This window comes from Mastomys coucha, unplaced genomic scaffold, assembly GCF_008632895.1.
Source record: "Mastomys coucha isolate ucsf_1 unplaced genomic scaffold, UCSF_Mcou_1 pScaffold1, whole genome shotgun sequence".
NCBI lineage: Eukaryota > Metazoa > Chordata > Mammalia > Rodentia > Muridae > Mastomys > Mastomys coucha.
In genome coordinates, this window is record NW_022196891.1 from 19,971,903 (window position 1) to 19,989,666 (window position 17,764).

Here is a 17,764-nt window from a genome sequence, read left to right on the forward strand (position 1 = left end):
GGCTGTGGAATGTCTACACATATACCAAGCTTTCAATTACATGAGATTGTTGTTCTTTGTCCCTACACACTGTTAGCCACCACTATTCACTAGTGACCCAAAATAGATCACTTAGATTGTACTTTATTATTGCCTCATCAACTTTAGAATCTCTCCTCACACTAACTGGCTTAGTTCAACTTTTATGACTCATTATCTCTTGATTGAACACAGAAAATACCTTGTCAAATAGCTGTTTGTAAGCTCCTTTCATGATCTGATCCACAACTCTACACCATCACCCAATTGACCAATCTCTGTCACAGAGCTAATCTTTTACCACTTCCTATCTGATCAGCTTCTCTGCATTTCCAAGTAACAAAATAACCAAGGTCCTAGCTCACTGTGCTAGGTCACTACCAATCTTGGTTCTTGCTGCCTTCTTCCTGTCTCATTTTTATACACCATTGCTGTCAAAGTCAATTTGAATTCCCCAGGGATAAAGAACTGTTCAACACTTCTGTATCTTTGCTAAGATGGTTTTGGGGATTATACTTTCCTTCTCATGTGCAATTGTGTGTGTGTGTGTGTGTGTGTGTGTGTGTGTGTGTGTGTGTGCGTGTGTATGTGTACATGACCATGTGTGCATGCATGCCACCTATAAGTGCCAAGTCTTAGAATGTAGTTGTCTGACATTATCTTCTACCTTGTTTGAGACAGATTTGATTTGTCCATACCTATGTACTGCAGACTGACGAATTGGCTCACCAATTCCAGGGATTCATTTGTCTTTTTACCTTTTCTGTTACAAATGTTGGTACCATACCCAGCTTTTCATCTTTACATGTATTGGAGGATTCTAAACCAGGTCCTCATTCTTGTCTAATCTGCTGAGCCATCTCTGAGCCCCAATACTTCTTCTAATAATCTTCCAATATCTACTTAGGTGCCTTCCTTATTGGAAAAATGTTTTGTCCATCCCTAGAGTGGGCTAAGACTCACAACTTCTTTACAAACTTACATCCACTATGATTCATGGTCTGGACATGGTTCTTTCATCATTCAGTCTTCTATAGTATTGAGGATGTTTTGGACATAAGAAGCTTACCAGAGAAACTCTGGTTCTCTGAGCAAAATTATCCCTATATTCTTGCCTTCTAGAATACATGAAGTGCCCAGTATGAACCTGTTTGTCAGTGCCATCCTCAGCATCTCTAGTAATTTTCTAGGAAACTTGGGGGAAACTTCCAGCACTCTCATCAGACAACTCTCCTTGTATTATATTTCTCTGATGTTTGATTTACACTTTCATACTGTAATTATTACAGTTACTCACTTCCATTCAACCACTCTCACTATTCAAGATATATATGTGTGTGTACATGTATTTATATATACATATATGATGTGTATATCTGTATGTGTGTATGTGTATGGATATGTATATATGCATATAGTGTGTGAATATTTATATATATATGCATATATATGTATACATTTATATGCATATATATATATGTACATATGTATATACAGCTCAAACTAGTAACATCTTTCCCTGAATATAAGATCCTCAATGCCACAGTCACTTGCTCATGATGGAAATACTGGAATACTGGAATATAGCTGGAATGCAGATGGCCAATAGTAATTACCATTGAATGAAGAGATGCATGAATGGGTGGATGTCTGACTAATGTTCTTTTATGTGAGAAGTAATGGTATCACACTTCTGGGAATACAAAGTACTCTGTAAGAGCTTTGTGATGCATAGAAGCAGTGCTTTATCAAGGCTATTTGGTATACTCTTATCTTACTCTAGAATGTTTTTTATTCAGATGAGTATTGAGAAGGGATTTTAGACAGTGGTGTCTGGACTGCTGAGATAGCTCAGTGGGTAAAAGTGCCTGCCACCAAACTTGATCACCTGAGTTCCACCTGTGAACTCCATATTGTAGCAGGACAGGACTGCATCTAGCAAGTGCCATCTGACTTCTACATACATGTTACATCATGTACATACACACATACACACAAATAAATATTATCATTTAAAAAATAATAACTGAATATTGATATTTACTGAGATTTTTCTTTAACCTTACTTTTATTCTTAAAGAGAAGGCACTATCTGTGCAAATTCAAATTACTGAAAAAAACTTATTACAACTCTTAATATATAATTCATAATTACTACTATTCTCATATAAATGTGAAAATGTCGACTAGTTATTATATGTATAAGTGGAACATTTAGTGTCTTTACATGCAATGTCCACTATGGAAAATTGTATTCCCTTTATTGTCATATTGAGGTAGGTATGTCCAACATTTAGCAGCAATATTAGTCTAGATTATTTAAGAATCTTGCGTTTGTACAGAGGTAGCACAGTGAATTAAGTATGTAAGACCTTTCCTACATGATCTTGATTACAGAAAATAATAAAGTATTCTCTAAGTGAAAAATGATCAAATGAAGGGTAGAATATTTATATTCATAAAGTTGAGATATGAAATTGATTTTCTCAATTATTCCTACTTTATAATTTGCAATCAAGTATACTGATTCAGTTTAAATATTGACATAGTTTACCACATTTGGTTGAACAGTAAGTGAGCCTAGGTGTTAAAGACAGGCCTCCTTACTCATTCTTATAACACAGCTATAAATTATAGTCCACTTGTTTCTATGGAATAATTATTTAAACCTGATTAGAAGAACTAAAGTCAAATGTCTTTTGTATAAGGTTTTAAATTTTAGTTTTACTATAATTTAAATGTACTTATTTAATTTTTTATGTATTTAATGTGCACTTACATGAGTTTTTGTGACATATGGATGCAGGAACTCACTGATCCAGAAAATAGCATTAGATATTCTAGAATTTGGGTTAAAGACAATTGTAAACCACCAGGTAAGCTAGAGCATGATCCTTCGTGAGAGTATTTATTGTACTTAAGTGATGAATCATCTCTTCAGCAGTTTATTTTTTTATTTTTAATAATGTGCATTCAGGTGGTGATGACAAATAGCTTTAATTCCAGCTCTCAGGAGATAAATGCATGTGAGTTCAAGGCCAGCCTGGTCTATAGAGTGATTTCCAGGACAGCCAGGGTCATACAGTAAAACCCTGTCTCAAAAAACAAAACAAAACAAAACAAAACAAAACAAAATGAAATATGATGATGATGACAATAATGATGTGCACGTGGATGTGCTTATACGCTTAGATACCCATGAAAGTGAAGCATTTGGGGATGGAGTTACAGACAGTTGTGAATCACCTAACATCAGTGCTGCGAAGTTACCTCAGGTTCGAAATCATCCCTTTTACTATTTAAGTATCATCAGAATGGAAATGAGTCTAGCCTGAACACGATGGAAATCCATTCATTGGTACCCTCACATATCCACTCACCATAAAGCATACATAAAGTACATATAAAGATAGGAACCACAGCCAGGCAGCATGTGAGCCCATGCAATAAGACAACATGCCAATCTTACAAAGAAATATGGAGAAGAACCAGGGAGGCAATGGATATCTGGAAGAAGCAGATTTTTCTTTGAGGTTTGATGTACAAATATGTCATTTTGCCCTTTAGAAATTAGAATTTTCCAACTCACCTTCATATAACCAGTCAGCAATTCCATTAAAAATAATTCCTTCCTTTCCTGAAGATGTCAGTCGTAAAGAACTGCTCTTGATATCAGGTTGATAGTAGATATTGTTTTCAAAAATATAAATCTGGATTAGGGAATACAGGAAAGAAAAAAAATCCAAATATGTTACTACATTTTTGCATTATGGAGTGATTTCTGGAAGGGATCATTATTTTCTACCTGTTTTCAGACTGATATCATTTCATGTTTATATTCACATGGCATTGAAAGATTAATCCTTCTTTATCATATTACTATTAGGCTGTCCTTTGGAAATTATTTGGCATTAATACTTTCTAATCCATTTATTTATCAACTATATTTCACCTACTCAATAATGAGTGTCTCATATTGGTGAATTGTTTTGGCTATCAAATGACATTTTGCAAACACAACGGACTGATAACTGACATGAAATGCTATTGTAGTAATAATAAACTGACTATTTGTAAAACTTCAACATGAAGTCTTTGCTTCCATAAAAATATGCTTGCTAAATAACAGACCACAATTCCACCAGAAGACTTCTGCTCTACCAGAAGGTATCACTGGTACTAGAAACCCTAAGTTAACACAAAGATTACTGCCCACTAGTATATCTTATATCCCCCCCAAGAGTTCCAACATCAGCTTCTCTCCTGTGTTCCATAATCCTGGCATAAGACTCTAACTCCACTGGAAGCTACACCTATACTAAGAACTTTACAAAGCCCAGGTAGTAGAACCCCAGAGGCCACAACACCCCAGAGGCCATGCCAATTCACAGAACCCCATAACACCAGATACAACATGAATACCCAAAACTTCAGAAGTCACACAGGCTAGCAAAACTACAATGGAGACAGACTGCTGGAACTAAAGACTTGCTGGTCACCAGAACCACAGGCTATTCAACTCATAAGACCAGAGAGGAAACAGAAAGCAAGTTGAAAATTATCAAAAAAAAATTCATCATAAAAGATAGTCAGAAATCAGCACTGAATTTTATAATAACCTTGAACCCAGATAATTAAAGGCTAGCACAAGAACAGAATCAGCAATACCCAGGGCAATATGGCACTATCAAAGTCCAGCTATTTTACTATTGCAAGCATAGGATAGTCCAAGATAGCTAAAACACAAGAAAACTATCTTAAATTTAATCTTATAAGATGAGGCCCTTAAAGAGGAAATGAACAAATCCCTTTAAAATCCAGGAAAAGACAAACAGAAGAAGGAAATGATTAAAACATTTCAAGACCTGAAAATAGAAATTAAAGCAATAAATGAAACACAATCTGTGGGAATCCTGAAGGTGAAAAAAAACCTAGGTAAGCAAGCAGGAATTACAGATGCAAGGATCACCAACAGAATACAAAAGATGGAAGAAATAATCTCAGGTGTAGAATATATGATAGAAAAATTGATAAAACTGTCAAAAATGTTAAATATAAAAGTTCCTGACACCAAATATTCAGGGAATTTAGGATAGTATGAGTAGATCAAACTTAAAAATAATACAAATTGAAGAAGAAGAAGATTCCCAGATCATACTCAGGAACTATTTTCAACAAAATGATAGGAAATTTTCTTGCTTAGAGAAGAAGATGATTATAAAGATATAGGAAGCTTACAGAGAACACCAAGTAGATTGGATCAGAAAAGAAAGTTCATGTGCCACATAATAATCAAAACTTTAAACTCACAGAACAAAGAGAGAATATCAAATGCTTCAAGGAAAAAAGTCCAAGTAACATATAAAGAAAGACCCATTAGAATTACAATCAACTTCTCAATGTAGACACTAAATGCTGGAAGGGCCTGGGCAGATGCTTTTATACTCTGAGACCACAGATGCCAGCCCAGACTACTCAATCTAGCAAAAATTTCAATCGCCACAGATGGAGAAAGCAAGATAATCCATGACACAGTCAAATTTAAACTGTATTAATCTATGAATTCAGCCATACAAAACGTTCTAGAAGGAAAACTCCAAACGGAGGGGGAAAACAACATCAATGAAACCATAGAAATAAATAATTTCACACCAGCCAAATTAAAAGCAGGCACTATCACCAACACCATCAAAAAATAACAGGAATTAATATTCACTGGTCATTACTATTTCTCAATATCAATGGACTCCATTTCTTAATAAAAAGATGCAGATTTACAGAATGGATGTAAAAACAGGATCTATCTATCTGCTGAATAGGAAAAACACATCTCAGTATCAAAGACAGATGTTACGTCCGAGTAAAGGATTGAAAAAGGTTATCCAAGTAATAATAATAATAATAATAATAATAATAATAACTAAAGAAGGAAGCTGGTATAGTATTTCCATTATCTCATAAAATAGACTTCCAAAATCAAAAGAGATGGGGAAGGACACTTCATACACATCAAAAGCAAAAATCCTCCAATTAACATTTATGCCCCAAATCCAAGGACATACACATTTGTGAAAGAACAATTAAAGTTTAACAAACTAAAATTATTCAAAAACAATAAAAATATAAAAGAAACTGGCTTAAATCATACACTGGACCCTACATGTTAGTAGTGGGGGAATTTGGCCCACCATTCCCACCAATGGACAGAACATCCAGATGGAAATTAAACAGAGAAATAATGAATTAACAAATTCTATGACTCAAATAGACCTAAGAGATATCTACAAAACATTTTATCCTAACACAAAATATTACATTTTGTTTCAGCAGTTTACAGAACCTTCACCCAAACTAACCTTATACTTTGTCACAAAGAAAGTCTTACCACACAAACATACATACATATACACACACACACACACACACACACACACACACACCAAAAAAAAAAAAATTGAAATAACCCATAGTATCTTATCAGACCAACACAGATTAAAGCTGGGTTTCAAGAACAATAGGACCAACAGAAAGTCTACAAACACAAGGAAGCTGAAGTATTCTCTACCGAATGACCACTAGATCAAGTAGAAATAAAGACTTCTTAGAATTCAATGAAGAGTAAGGCAGAACATACTTTTGGGACACATGAAAGCAGTGCTAAGAGGAAAGATCATACCAATAAATTTCTTCATAAAGAAAATAGTGAGATATCGTACTCAAAATGTAACAGCAAAAGTGAAAGCTCTAGAGCAAAAGAATCACACAGGACCAAGACGAAGCGATGGTCAGAAATAGGCTGAAATCAATAAAACTAATAATAAAAATAAAGGGAACGGTTAAAAAAAATCAATGAAACAGAGAGTTGGTTCTTTGAGAAAATTCACATATATGCAAACCCTTATCTAAATTACCTTAAAGACACAAAGAGAATATCCAAATTGACAAAATCAAAAATGAAAAAGGGTATAACAACAGACATCAAATAAGTACAAAGAATCATTTGGTCATACTTGAAAAAAACTGTACTGCACAAGATTGGAAAATCAAAAAGAATTGGAAAAATTTCTTGATAACTGCCACTTACCAGAGTCAAATCAAGATCAGATAAACAATTTAAATAGAATATAACCCCTAAGAAATCACATTCAGTAAAAGTCTCTCAAACAAAATAAAGTAAAATAAAATAAAATAAAACAAGAAGGAGGAGGAAAAGTAGAAGAAATAGTAGAAGAGGAGGAGGAGGAAAGAAGGAGACGAAGATGGAGGAGGAGGAGGAGGAGGAGGAGGAGGAGGAAGAGGAAGAAGGAATAAGAAGAGGAAGAAGAAGAGGAGGAGGAGATGGTGGCAGTGGTGATGGCAGCAACACAGAGCCAGATTGTTTCAACAAAGAAGTCTACTAGACATTAAAAGAAGAGCTAATACCAACATTCCTCAAATTATGCCCCACAATAGAAACAGAAAAAAATGTCAAACTCATTTTATGTGGACACAGTCTGATGCCCAAACTACATAAACAAGCAACAAAGAAAGGGAATTACAAACCAATACACCTCATGAACATTTACACAAAAATACATAATAAAATGTTTGAAAACTGAATCCAAGCACACATAAAAAATACCATCCACCATGATCAAGTGGGTTTCATTCCAGAGATGCAGGGATGGTTCAACATATAAAAAAAAAAATCTATAAATGTAATCCACCATATAAAGAAACGGAAAGGAAAAACAAAACCGCAGATCATCTCATTAGATGCTGAAAACGACTAAATTCAACATCCCCTCATGCGAAATGTCTTGGAGAGATCAGGGACACAAGAGACATACCTAAACATAATAAAGGCAATATACAGTAAGCCTATAGCCAACATCAGAGTAAACGGGGAGAAAATCAAGCGATTCCACTAAAATCAAGAACAAGACAAGGCTTTCCACTCTTTCCACAAGTGTTCAATATAGTACTTGAAGTTCCAGCTAGAACAATAAGACAACTAAGTGAGATCAAGGGGATACAAATTGTAAAGGAAGAAGTCAAACATAAATATTTGCAGATGACATAATAGTATACATAAATGAGACCAGAAATTCTACAAGGGAACTCCTACTACTGATAAACACTGTCAGGAAAATAGCTGAACAGAAGATTAGCTCAAGAATATTAGTAGACTTCTTATATATAGATGATAACTGTATTCAGAAAGAAATCAGGAACAAACTTTTCACAAGTCACAAATTATATAAAGTATCTTGAAGTAACTCTAACCAAACAAGCAAAAGACCTATATGACAAGAACTTCACATCTCTGAATAAAAAGAAGCTAATATTTATATTGCTCTTTCTAGAGAAGCAGATAGTCTTTCTTGGGTGAAATCTCTCTTTTCTATTTTAAGAAAGTTGATGGCAAATCACACACATCCCATCACTCAAGCTATTATTGGGAGACCTGGGAGTTTTACATAAAACAACATGGTTCTAAATCTTTATTGCCACATGACTTTTTTCTCCAAATTAAGATCTTGTATCCTTATGACTCAGGAATGAAACTAAACTTTAAAGGCTCTCGGAGTAAACAAAACTCACTAGGCCAAGAAATCTCCTGACACTTACCAGAATGACAAGACCCCACTCAAGGTTGTATGAGCCCTGACAAGTCCAAAAGAAAAGACACTCTCCTGCCTGCAGGTCCTCCAGGAAGCTGCAGGTGTGCAATAGCCATCATTCGTCACATATGTTGAGTGAGTTGTTTTGTGAACCAACCACCTTTGAGTTAGCCATGCTTCTGTAATCATTCATTAATTCCTTTATATGTAGCCCCAGCCCCTCCCCAGTTCAGCCAGCCTAATTTCTTTAGTTCTGTAACTAGTGTCCTTTCAGAGTGAATAAATGCTTGTTTACATCATTTCATAGAAAGTCAAACAATATTTATATTTCAAAAGAGGAAATTAAAAAGCTTCCAACTCAAATAATTACTAAAATATCCACAACTTCAGAAGATGTATAATTTATCTAAATGTATAGGCCAGAAATTACTAAAGAACAGATTGGATGGAGTTCAGAATCCATCTGCCACTTATACAAGCTCCAATGCAGAATAAGAAATAGAAACATGGAACCAAAATGCCACTACCATTTTATTCAAAGTTTCAAGTCCCAAAAGTGTCCCCAAGATTGTCATTTTTCTATTGAACAAAAATAAACTACTGGTGGCCTTTGTGAAGTGCACATTTAGAATCTAATCTATTTTCAACTGTCAAGTATATTTATAATGAACTGGTGTCTTTTTTCACTAATACTCAGAAGTCATAGAAGCTACCACTGAGCTGCATGTACCCTGAGGAGTCTGACAGCAGGACTTCACTCCACGCTGCAGCTGGGTGTTTTTAATTTTAATTTAATTTTTATTCATATGTGCATATGTGTATGTGTGTGTATGTTTGTGTGTGTTTGTATTTGTGTGTGTGTGTGTGTGTGTGCATGTGGTGTATGTGTGTGTTAAGTATTTACTGGTATTAACAGGTATCTATACCTGCAAAAGGGCCAGAAGAGGGCTTTAAATTTCCTGGACCTAGAGTTAACATGTTTGTGAGTCTCCTAATGTAGGTGCTCTTTGCAAAAGCATCAAGAACACTTAATCATTAATCTATATGTCCTTTATCACCCTCCATAAACTAAATTTAAAACAAAGCATACTGAAAATATACATACTTAGAAATGAATACTTATCCCTGATGTCACTGATCAAACTGCCATATTTTGAGATTATTAATCAAGTTCTTCTATTAGTCACCTATATAGCCCAATAATCAGAAAGTGATAGCTCTTTGGTGAGGTAAATCTCAGATTCATAAAGCATGTCAATTCCCTAAGTTTTCAAAATCTGTTTTCTTAATTTATCCACAAAATAACTTAAAATCTGAAACCCATTGAAGAGCACCAGAGGATAACCAAAATAGCACCTGAATTTTGCTGTTGGGGAATATGTAATGGACATTCAAACTATATGTTGGTCCATACTGTTCATTGCCAAGTATGCATAGACATAGTATGGTATTGATAGAAAGAGTTTATTTTTGTTATCATCAATGTACTTTTGAGACAAACTTTTGTTACGTAGTCCAGCAGTCCATCTTGGTTTGGATTATTATTGCTGTGATGAAATAACATAACTAAAAGCAACTTGAGGACAAAAGAGTATATTTCACTCACACTTCCATATAACTGTTCATCATCAACAGAAAATGGAGAGAAGAACTCAGACACATCAGGAACCTGGAGGCTGGAGCTGATGGAGAGGCCATGGAGGAGTGCTGCTTACTGACTAGCTTACCATGGCTTGCTGCCTGACTTTAGATACAACACAGAACCACCAGCCTAGGAGTGTCCTTACCCATAATTGTCTGAGCCTTTCCCACCAAACAGCAATTACTGAAATTCCCTACAGTTCTGCCTATATCCCTTTCCTAGAGAAGCATTTTCTCAATTGAGGCTTCCTCTTCTCAGACACAATCCAGTACCTTGTGTCATGTTGACAAAAAACTAGCCAGCACAGAGTTCTAAAAAAAAACATGTTAAAGCCTTCATTTTATGTTTAGTTATGTAAGGATCTATGTGTGTGTGTATATATCTATAAACACAAGGGTAATTGCCAGCCAGAGTCCAGGAGAGGGAACTAAACATCTCGAGGACTGTGAACTGCTCACTGTGATTGATCTGAACCAAACTCAGGTCCTTGGAAGTAGCAGCAGGTGCTCTTAAGTACTGAGTCATATTCTATCCCCAAGAACAAATTTTATTTCACTCTCTTTTCTTCTTGCTCCAATCAGGAGCAAACGATGCCTCTGCTGGGTGTCTGAACACCCTGGATTATTAGTGATCAAATGATGAGCAGAAATTCTTGCCACCCAAACCCTAAGTAAGGCAGAGGTTCAGGAAGAAATGAACCAACAGCTTTAATTAGTTACAGGCTCATGTTATGTAGTACAAGGTGCCTACTCTCACCTGCTTATTTCTTAGATTACAACAGAACAGTCACCACATTGGCTGAGACATTAACTAAGATGTAAATTCAGAGAATGTCACAGTGTCAAGAGTCTAGTATGATGTAGTCTACCAATGGACCATTTCTTTCACAACATTATCTAAATATTTTAATCAGTTTAAAAGAAAATAACAATGTGGAATGTAGTGGAAGAGTAAATCCATCTCCAGGGTTCTACTGCCCTGTTCTGTACTGTGTAGACTCATATTCAAAACCATGGGAACATATATAATTTAAAAAAATCATGTTATTAAATTAAATCTCTACTGTTTGTATTGGTGTCAGAGAACATTAAAACACACATTGGGAAGGTTTTTGGAATGTCTTCCATTGTACCTTACTCTTTGAGAAAAAAATATATAAGGAAAGCAACTCCAGAAAGCAACACCAACATAGAAATAAAGAAAGACTGGTGGCAGCTGTTTTATTTATGTAGAATACTTTCTTTACACTCCTACTCACTAATGGAGATTTCACTTGCTTACATGCACTGGGTTTTCCCAACTGGATTAACCATAAGATTGCCTATGTCTTCTGGAAATCCTGCTGTCTATTTTTTCAAATCAAGACCAACAAATTGTTGTGAAGAAATACCATGACTAAGGCAAATCTTATTTTAAAAAGTATTCAACTGGGCTTGCTTGTAGTTAGAGAGACTTAGTCCATGATCCTTGTTAGGGTCAAAGAATTTAGAAATTATGAAAACCAACTTCAGGCCAACAAAAGTTTTGTTATTCAAAAGGCTGATATATAAGGGAGGTAGTTGGGTTTGGGATCCAAACTGTGTCAGTGGGTGGCAGGACTACCACAAACCAGTAGAGCTAAGGCCCAGGCATACAAACAGGTACATGCATGTTGTATAGTTCCAACTGTCTTTCACATCTGGCATCTTAAGTGGGTTACTACCTATCAGATACCTCAGATGTCTTCCCTCATAACTTGATCTGGATTGTGACCAGCCAATCATAGCCTCTTTTGTAGCTACTTTTCCCACCTGGGTGCTAACCAATGAAGCATAGGGTGAAGCACTGGGGTCATATTTCATACAGGCATCTAGGGCCAGAAACCATATCTGGGAATTTAGTTGTTTCTTAGAATTCAGCCTAGTACAAGGTGGATACTCTATAGAAGATGGGGTGTCTGAGGCTAAAATGGTCTCTAACAACCATCATATCAAGAAGCATGGTGAATCGCAGGAAAGCTTGTTTCTGGAGTAGTAGCTGAGAGCTTTATATCCTGATCTGCAATCATACCTCCCGGTCCTTCTCAAACAAATCCACCTACTAGGCACCAAATATTCAAACTTAAGAGCCTATGAGGATGTGGGGGTAATTTTAAGTACCACAGAAGGGTAATTACTAGGATCATAATGAGGTTTTTTATTTGTAAGTTTTGGAGGAATTTTTCCTTCATTACTCAGAGTACCTCCTCCCGATTTATATATACCAGCAGTGCATACATTTGCCAATTTCATATCAGAGGTGTTTCTTGGTTAGTTGGTTAGTTCACTAGTAGCTATTAAGGTATAAGGAAAGACCTCATTATTATTTAGATTGGTATTTCCCTTTTGATTAGTGAATACATTTACATTTGTATTTTTTGTAGATTATAGATGCTCACAAGTCTGTGAATAAATTGTCAATGTTAATTTCAGGCATAAATGATCATGGTGATACAGAAGTTAATTTGGCACATGGACTAATGAATAGCAGATGTTTAACAATTATAAAAATTAAATATTTTTTATAATTGTATGCTTGTGTATGGGTGTGTATGTGTACACATATGACTATGACTGTTAGTGGAAACCAAAAAAGAGCATCAGATCTCCTGTAGATGGGATCAGTGATGTTTGAGAACTATGTAATATGGGTGCTAGAATTGAGCTCAGGGTCTCTGCAGAGCAGTACACACTGTTAACCAGTGAATTATGGCTCAAACCTCTTTACATTCCTTTATAAAAACAATAATAATTAAGCCATTTTATTACTTTAAGGTAGATTTTTCAACCTTTGTTCTCCTTACATTTAATAAGAAAACCTCTTGGGTATAGAGGATGGTCCTGTGTAGGAAAGGATGTTGAACTACATTTCTGATTTCAATAAACAAACCATTTAGAACACCCTCTTTCCTCAATAATGACAACTGATGATGATTATTGATCACATATAAAGCTCTAGAATCCCCTTTAAAAACCTCCAGGCATAATGTTGAGGTTTTCTTTTCTAAAGGAGATTAGCTCAAGTGACAATCAGGACCCTCCGTACAGCATCATTCTGTCAACTGGAGTATTAGACTGTCTAAAAAGGTAAAAGCTGCCGGGCAGTGGTGGAACACACTTTGAATCCCAGCACTTGGGAGGCAGAGGCAGGCAGATTTCTTAGTATGAGGCCAGCCTGGTCTACAGAGTGAGTTCCAGGACAGCCAGGGCTACACAGAGAAACCCTGTCTCAAAAAAAAAAAAAAAAAAAAAAAAAAAAAAAAAAAAAAGAAAAGAAAAAAAGAAAAAAAGTGAAAGCTAAATGAGCAGTAACATGCCTTTTATTTCCTGTTGTTTTTAAAATTTCAAATGAAAATGTAAAGTAGGTTCCTTACGGCATTTCCATGCCTAGTTTGGTATGATTGACTTTCTTCAGCATCAGTCTTTTTTCTCAATTTCCCAGTCAACCCACCTTGATTTTCCCATTGAACACCTAGCAATCTTCTTTCCACTTTTATGTAACATGTGTTCCATTCCCTCCCCCACAATCCTTTCCTTAAGTCTCTTTTCCCCTTTCATACTTCTCCTTCCAGTTTTATGACTTGTACACCAATATCCCTGTAAAAACACGTTTGGGAATCGCAAGTGAGTATCAGCACACAGAAGAAAACATGTGACATGAATTATTTTTGCTGAACTGAGGTCACATTACTTAGTATAAGATCTTCAGTTTATTATTACTTTTTTTCTACAAATTTTATATATGTTCTCTAAGGATGAATAAAATTATATTGTGTATATGTATCAAATTTACTTTATCCAACAAATGTTGGTGGACAGTTTAGGTTGATAGCATTGCATTGTTAGTGTGACTAGACCATCAATAAACACAAGTGTGCAGATATATCTCAGAGGATTTTCAGATTGTGAAGTGGTATAATTGCAAAAAAAAAAAAAAAAAAAAAAAAAAAAAAAAAAAAAAAAAAAAAAGCAAACATCTTCAATACTGAACAATAAATGGCCAGTGAACTGAACAGGTAGTTCTCAAAAAAAAAGAAGACAAATGGCCAATACTTTTTTAAAAATGTGCAATGTCCTTAGCCATCAGGGAAATCAACACAACTTTGGATTTCCATTTCACTCTAATCAGAATGTCTCTTATGTAGAATAGAAAGTAAACTGCTGAGGGTGTGTGTGTGGCCAGTGGTAGCTAGTTGGATCATCTTAAGACTGTCTGTAGAACCAATTTCTACAGGTTTCCTCACTCCTGTATATACACATTTTGAATTAGGTCCACCTTGACTTTTTCACTCTTCACAACATAATTTGAACATTCAAACATTCAAACCATCAAATCTTAGACTACATTTAACTCCTAAGCCACAGGCTACACTCCGCTACTCTTTACAGTTCAGACCCTCCTTCAATACAAGGGAAACACCTCTTGGTCTATTTTTATTTCTCAATAATAACAGTCTAATTTTCAGTAATCACAACTGCACTTTTATTTTATTGTCATTTGGAGACCACCTAGAGTAATCTAAGCAGATAGCCTTAACTGAGGATTGTGTAGATCATACTCATCTGTTGATAGGTCTATGGAGGTCTGTCTAGGTTGTCAATTAGTGTAGAAAGGCTGATCCTACTGAGAAGTCCTGGGCTTTATAAAAGAAGCTAGCTAATTGGGCTGGAGAGATGGTTCATTGATTAAGAAGTCTTGTTTCTCTTCCAGGTTGTTCTCTTCCAAAGCCATGTTTGATCACCAGAACCCATGCCGCTTCTCACAAGTATCTGTAACTCTAGTTGGAAAGGATCTCATGCTCTCTTCTGCCTTCTGCATACACCAAGCATGCAGAAAAAAATGCTCCAATAAATATGATAAAATTTAAATTTAAGAGAAAATCCTTGACAAGATACGATTTCACTGACTATTAGTGGAGAAATGCCCTTGCCTAGCAACATGCAACCTTATATTTTAAGAAAAAGTGTGAAGGAATTACCCTTTAACACCATGAAGCAAAAAATCTCATTAAAAAATGCAAGTCTATTTTGATTTTTATAACTTAGACAATTTCCTGACACAATAGATTGTAAATAAACAGAGCTGAAGTGCATGGGTCTTAAAATTAAAATTATTGAAGACAAAGAAGAAAATATTAACTGTTGTCTAATCTAATGGAGGAAATAAAACTTTGATGTGCTGGTTAATGTGACAACTGCCCGGTGCACTTTAGAAATCTTACTGGCTTTGAATAGATCAAAGCATCTATAGAATCAAATGTCACAAAGCCCAACTTTAAAGCATACATGAACATGTAGATGGATGCATTGACACATCTAAACAAATAGATGGGTAGGAATTCTGAACTTTGTCTGTTTGTTTGTTTGTTTGTTTGTTTCAAGACAGGGTTTCTCTGTGCACCCCTGGCTGTCCTGGAACTCACTCTCTAGACCAGGCTGGCCTCGAACTCAGAAATCCACCTGCCACTGCCTCTCAAGTGCTGGGATTAACTGTGTGCACCACCACCGCCTGGCTTCTGAATTTTTATATATGCATAAAATATATATCTTTATGTAAGGATGTAGCCCAGTGTGACTGCCTAGCATGCATAAATCCCTGGAGTTGATCCTTAACATAGCATAAAGTAGGCATAGTAGTGTATGCATAAAATTCCAGCAATTGGCAAGTAGAAGGTGGAATAACTTGAGTTTAAGATCACCTTTAGCTCCATAGCAAGTGCAAGGCCAACCTGGGTTATAAAAGTCCCTTTCCATACCAACAAAATCAAGACAGATTCAAAAAACATGTATCATAGTACTTATGAGTGAAAACTATACATTTTCAAATCAGGATGATGATCCCCATAAGAAGAAGGAAGCGAGTTGTAGAAGCTACAGTAGAAACTTTTAAGGGTTGTGGCCATGTTGCTTTTCTGTTCTTAGCACCATCTGGATGAGATGTTAAAATGCTTGGATCTATAGAGCTTGCTAGATGTATACTGAACTCATTTTAAGGCAAAGCAAAATGTTACATGGAATTCATTAATAGTGATCATTCATTTTAAATATGGCCATGACAAATTGTGTCAGTATTTCACTGAAAGTCTCAATGTAGCCATCGGCTTTTCTCTTTATGAAATTCTCTTTCCTTAATTTTCCAGTATGTGATAAATTCTCAGTGTCCATTTCTCAGTGTTAAGTCAAGCTATGAGCACAAGTTAAATAGTTTGATTACCTCTGACATTTTGGCTTTCAGTAAATCTCTCTGTTGGTAATAAAGTACTGCTTTCATTTTGCCACAGGACCATCTCTGGGATAGAAACAGCCCAGTCAAATCATTCATGTCAACTGGGCATCCATCTATGACATTCTCAAAACAGGCTCACTGTGTGGTGCTCTCATCTTTTAGCATGTATGGTTTTTCTTTCCTGGAGCCCTTTAAAAGTGCTACCTTCTGAAAAATCTTTACAGAATAGCACTGATTTACACAATGTGAACTACAGCTTCCTGTGTAATAAATGCTTAATTATGGGTTTTAATCACACCCTGCTCCCAAAGTCTTATCTTTTATCTATATACTTTCAGGATATCATCAAAGAGATATAAGACTCAATAAGAAGACAAGTCCTCTCTACACTAGTCCAGGAAATTCATCTAGCTTCAAAAAGAACATGCTTCATTAGATAAAATAGTAAGGAACATATTTATGAGTCCAAATTAATGAAATAGAATCCACAGGATACACATTTTGCTTGAGTTATTATTATAAAATGTTTGAGTGTCACTCATCTATCAGGACTTGAGTGTGGTAGGTGCCTTTGTGGATTCATTTTTCTTTATTTCATTCTTTCCCCACCACACCACCTACTTGGTTTAATTCCTTTCCTTTAACACTTAAAATATACTTTAGTAGAATTTTCCAGTGAAATACATCATAGTCACTTTTCTCACTGCTCTGACTAAATCACTGACAAATCAGCTTAAAGAAGGAAGGATTTATTGTGGCTCCCAGGCTGAGAGTATAGTCCATCAAGGTTGAGAAAGCATCATGAAAGATGTGTGAGGCAGTGGATGATATTGTATCCACAGTCAGAAAGCCAAAAGATGAATGTCAGTACTCAGCTCATTCTGTCCTTTTTACTTAACCCTCTACCTCAACTTATAGGAGGGTCTGATTTATCTACTTACCTCAGTGGACCTAACCTAGAGACTTCCTCACAGATAGACAAGGCTAAATAAAAGTAGTAAATACCTAAAATGAGTAACAACAGAAGTTAAAGTAGAAAATCAGCATGGAATTCAATTTACTAGTTAAAATGTTGAAGAAATCTGGAAAAAAAGAATACCAACAGCATATGTAACATTTTAATAGGTAAACCTATGTCAATTCAGCATCCTATAGGAAGAGAGAGAGAGAAAGAGAGAGGGAGGGAGAGAGAGAGAGGGAGAGAAAGGCAGAGAGAGAGGTAGAGAGATGAAGAAAGAGAGAGAGAGAGAAAGAGAGA

The 17,764-nt window shown here is 35.6% G+C and overlaps 1 protein-coding gene across 2 annotated transcripts in view; it reads right to left on the reverse strand.

Annotated features, from left to right (window-relative positions):
- Dpp10 (dipeptidyl peptidase like 10) overlaps positions 1 to 17,764 on the reverse strand; it is a 716,117-nt gene that overhangs the window by 101,991 nt on the left and 596,362 nt on the right. For both annotated transcript variants that reach the window (XM_031380842.1, XM_031380845.1), the window contains exon 8: positions 3,608 to 3,728. In XM_031380842.1, the coding sequence (XP_031236702.1) occupies positions 3,608 to 3,728 (121 nt within the window). The remainder of the gene's footprint in view (positions 1 to 3,607; positions 3,729 to 17,764) is intronic.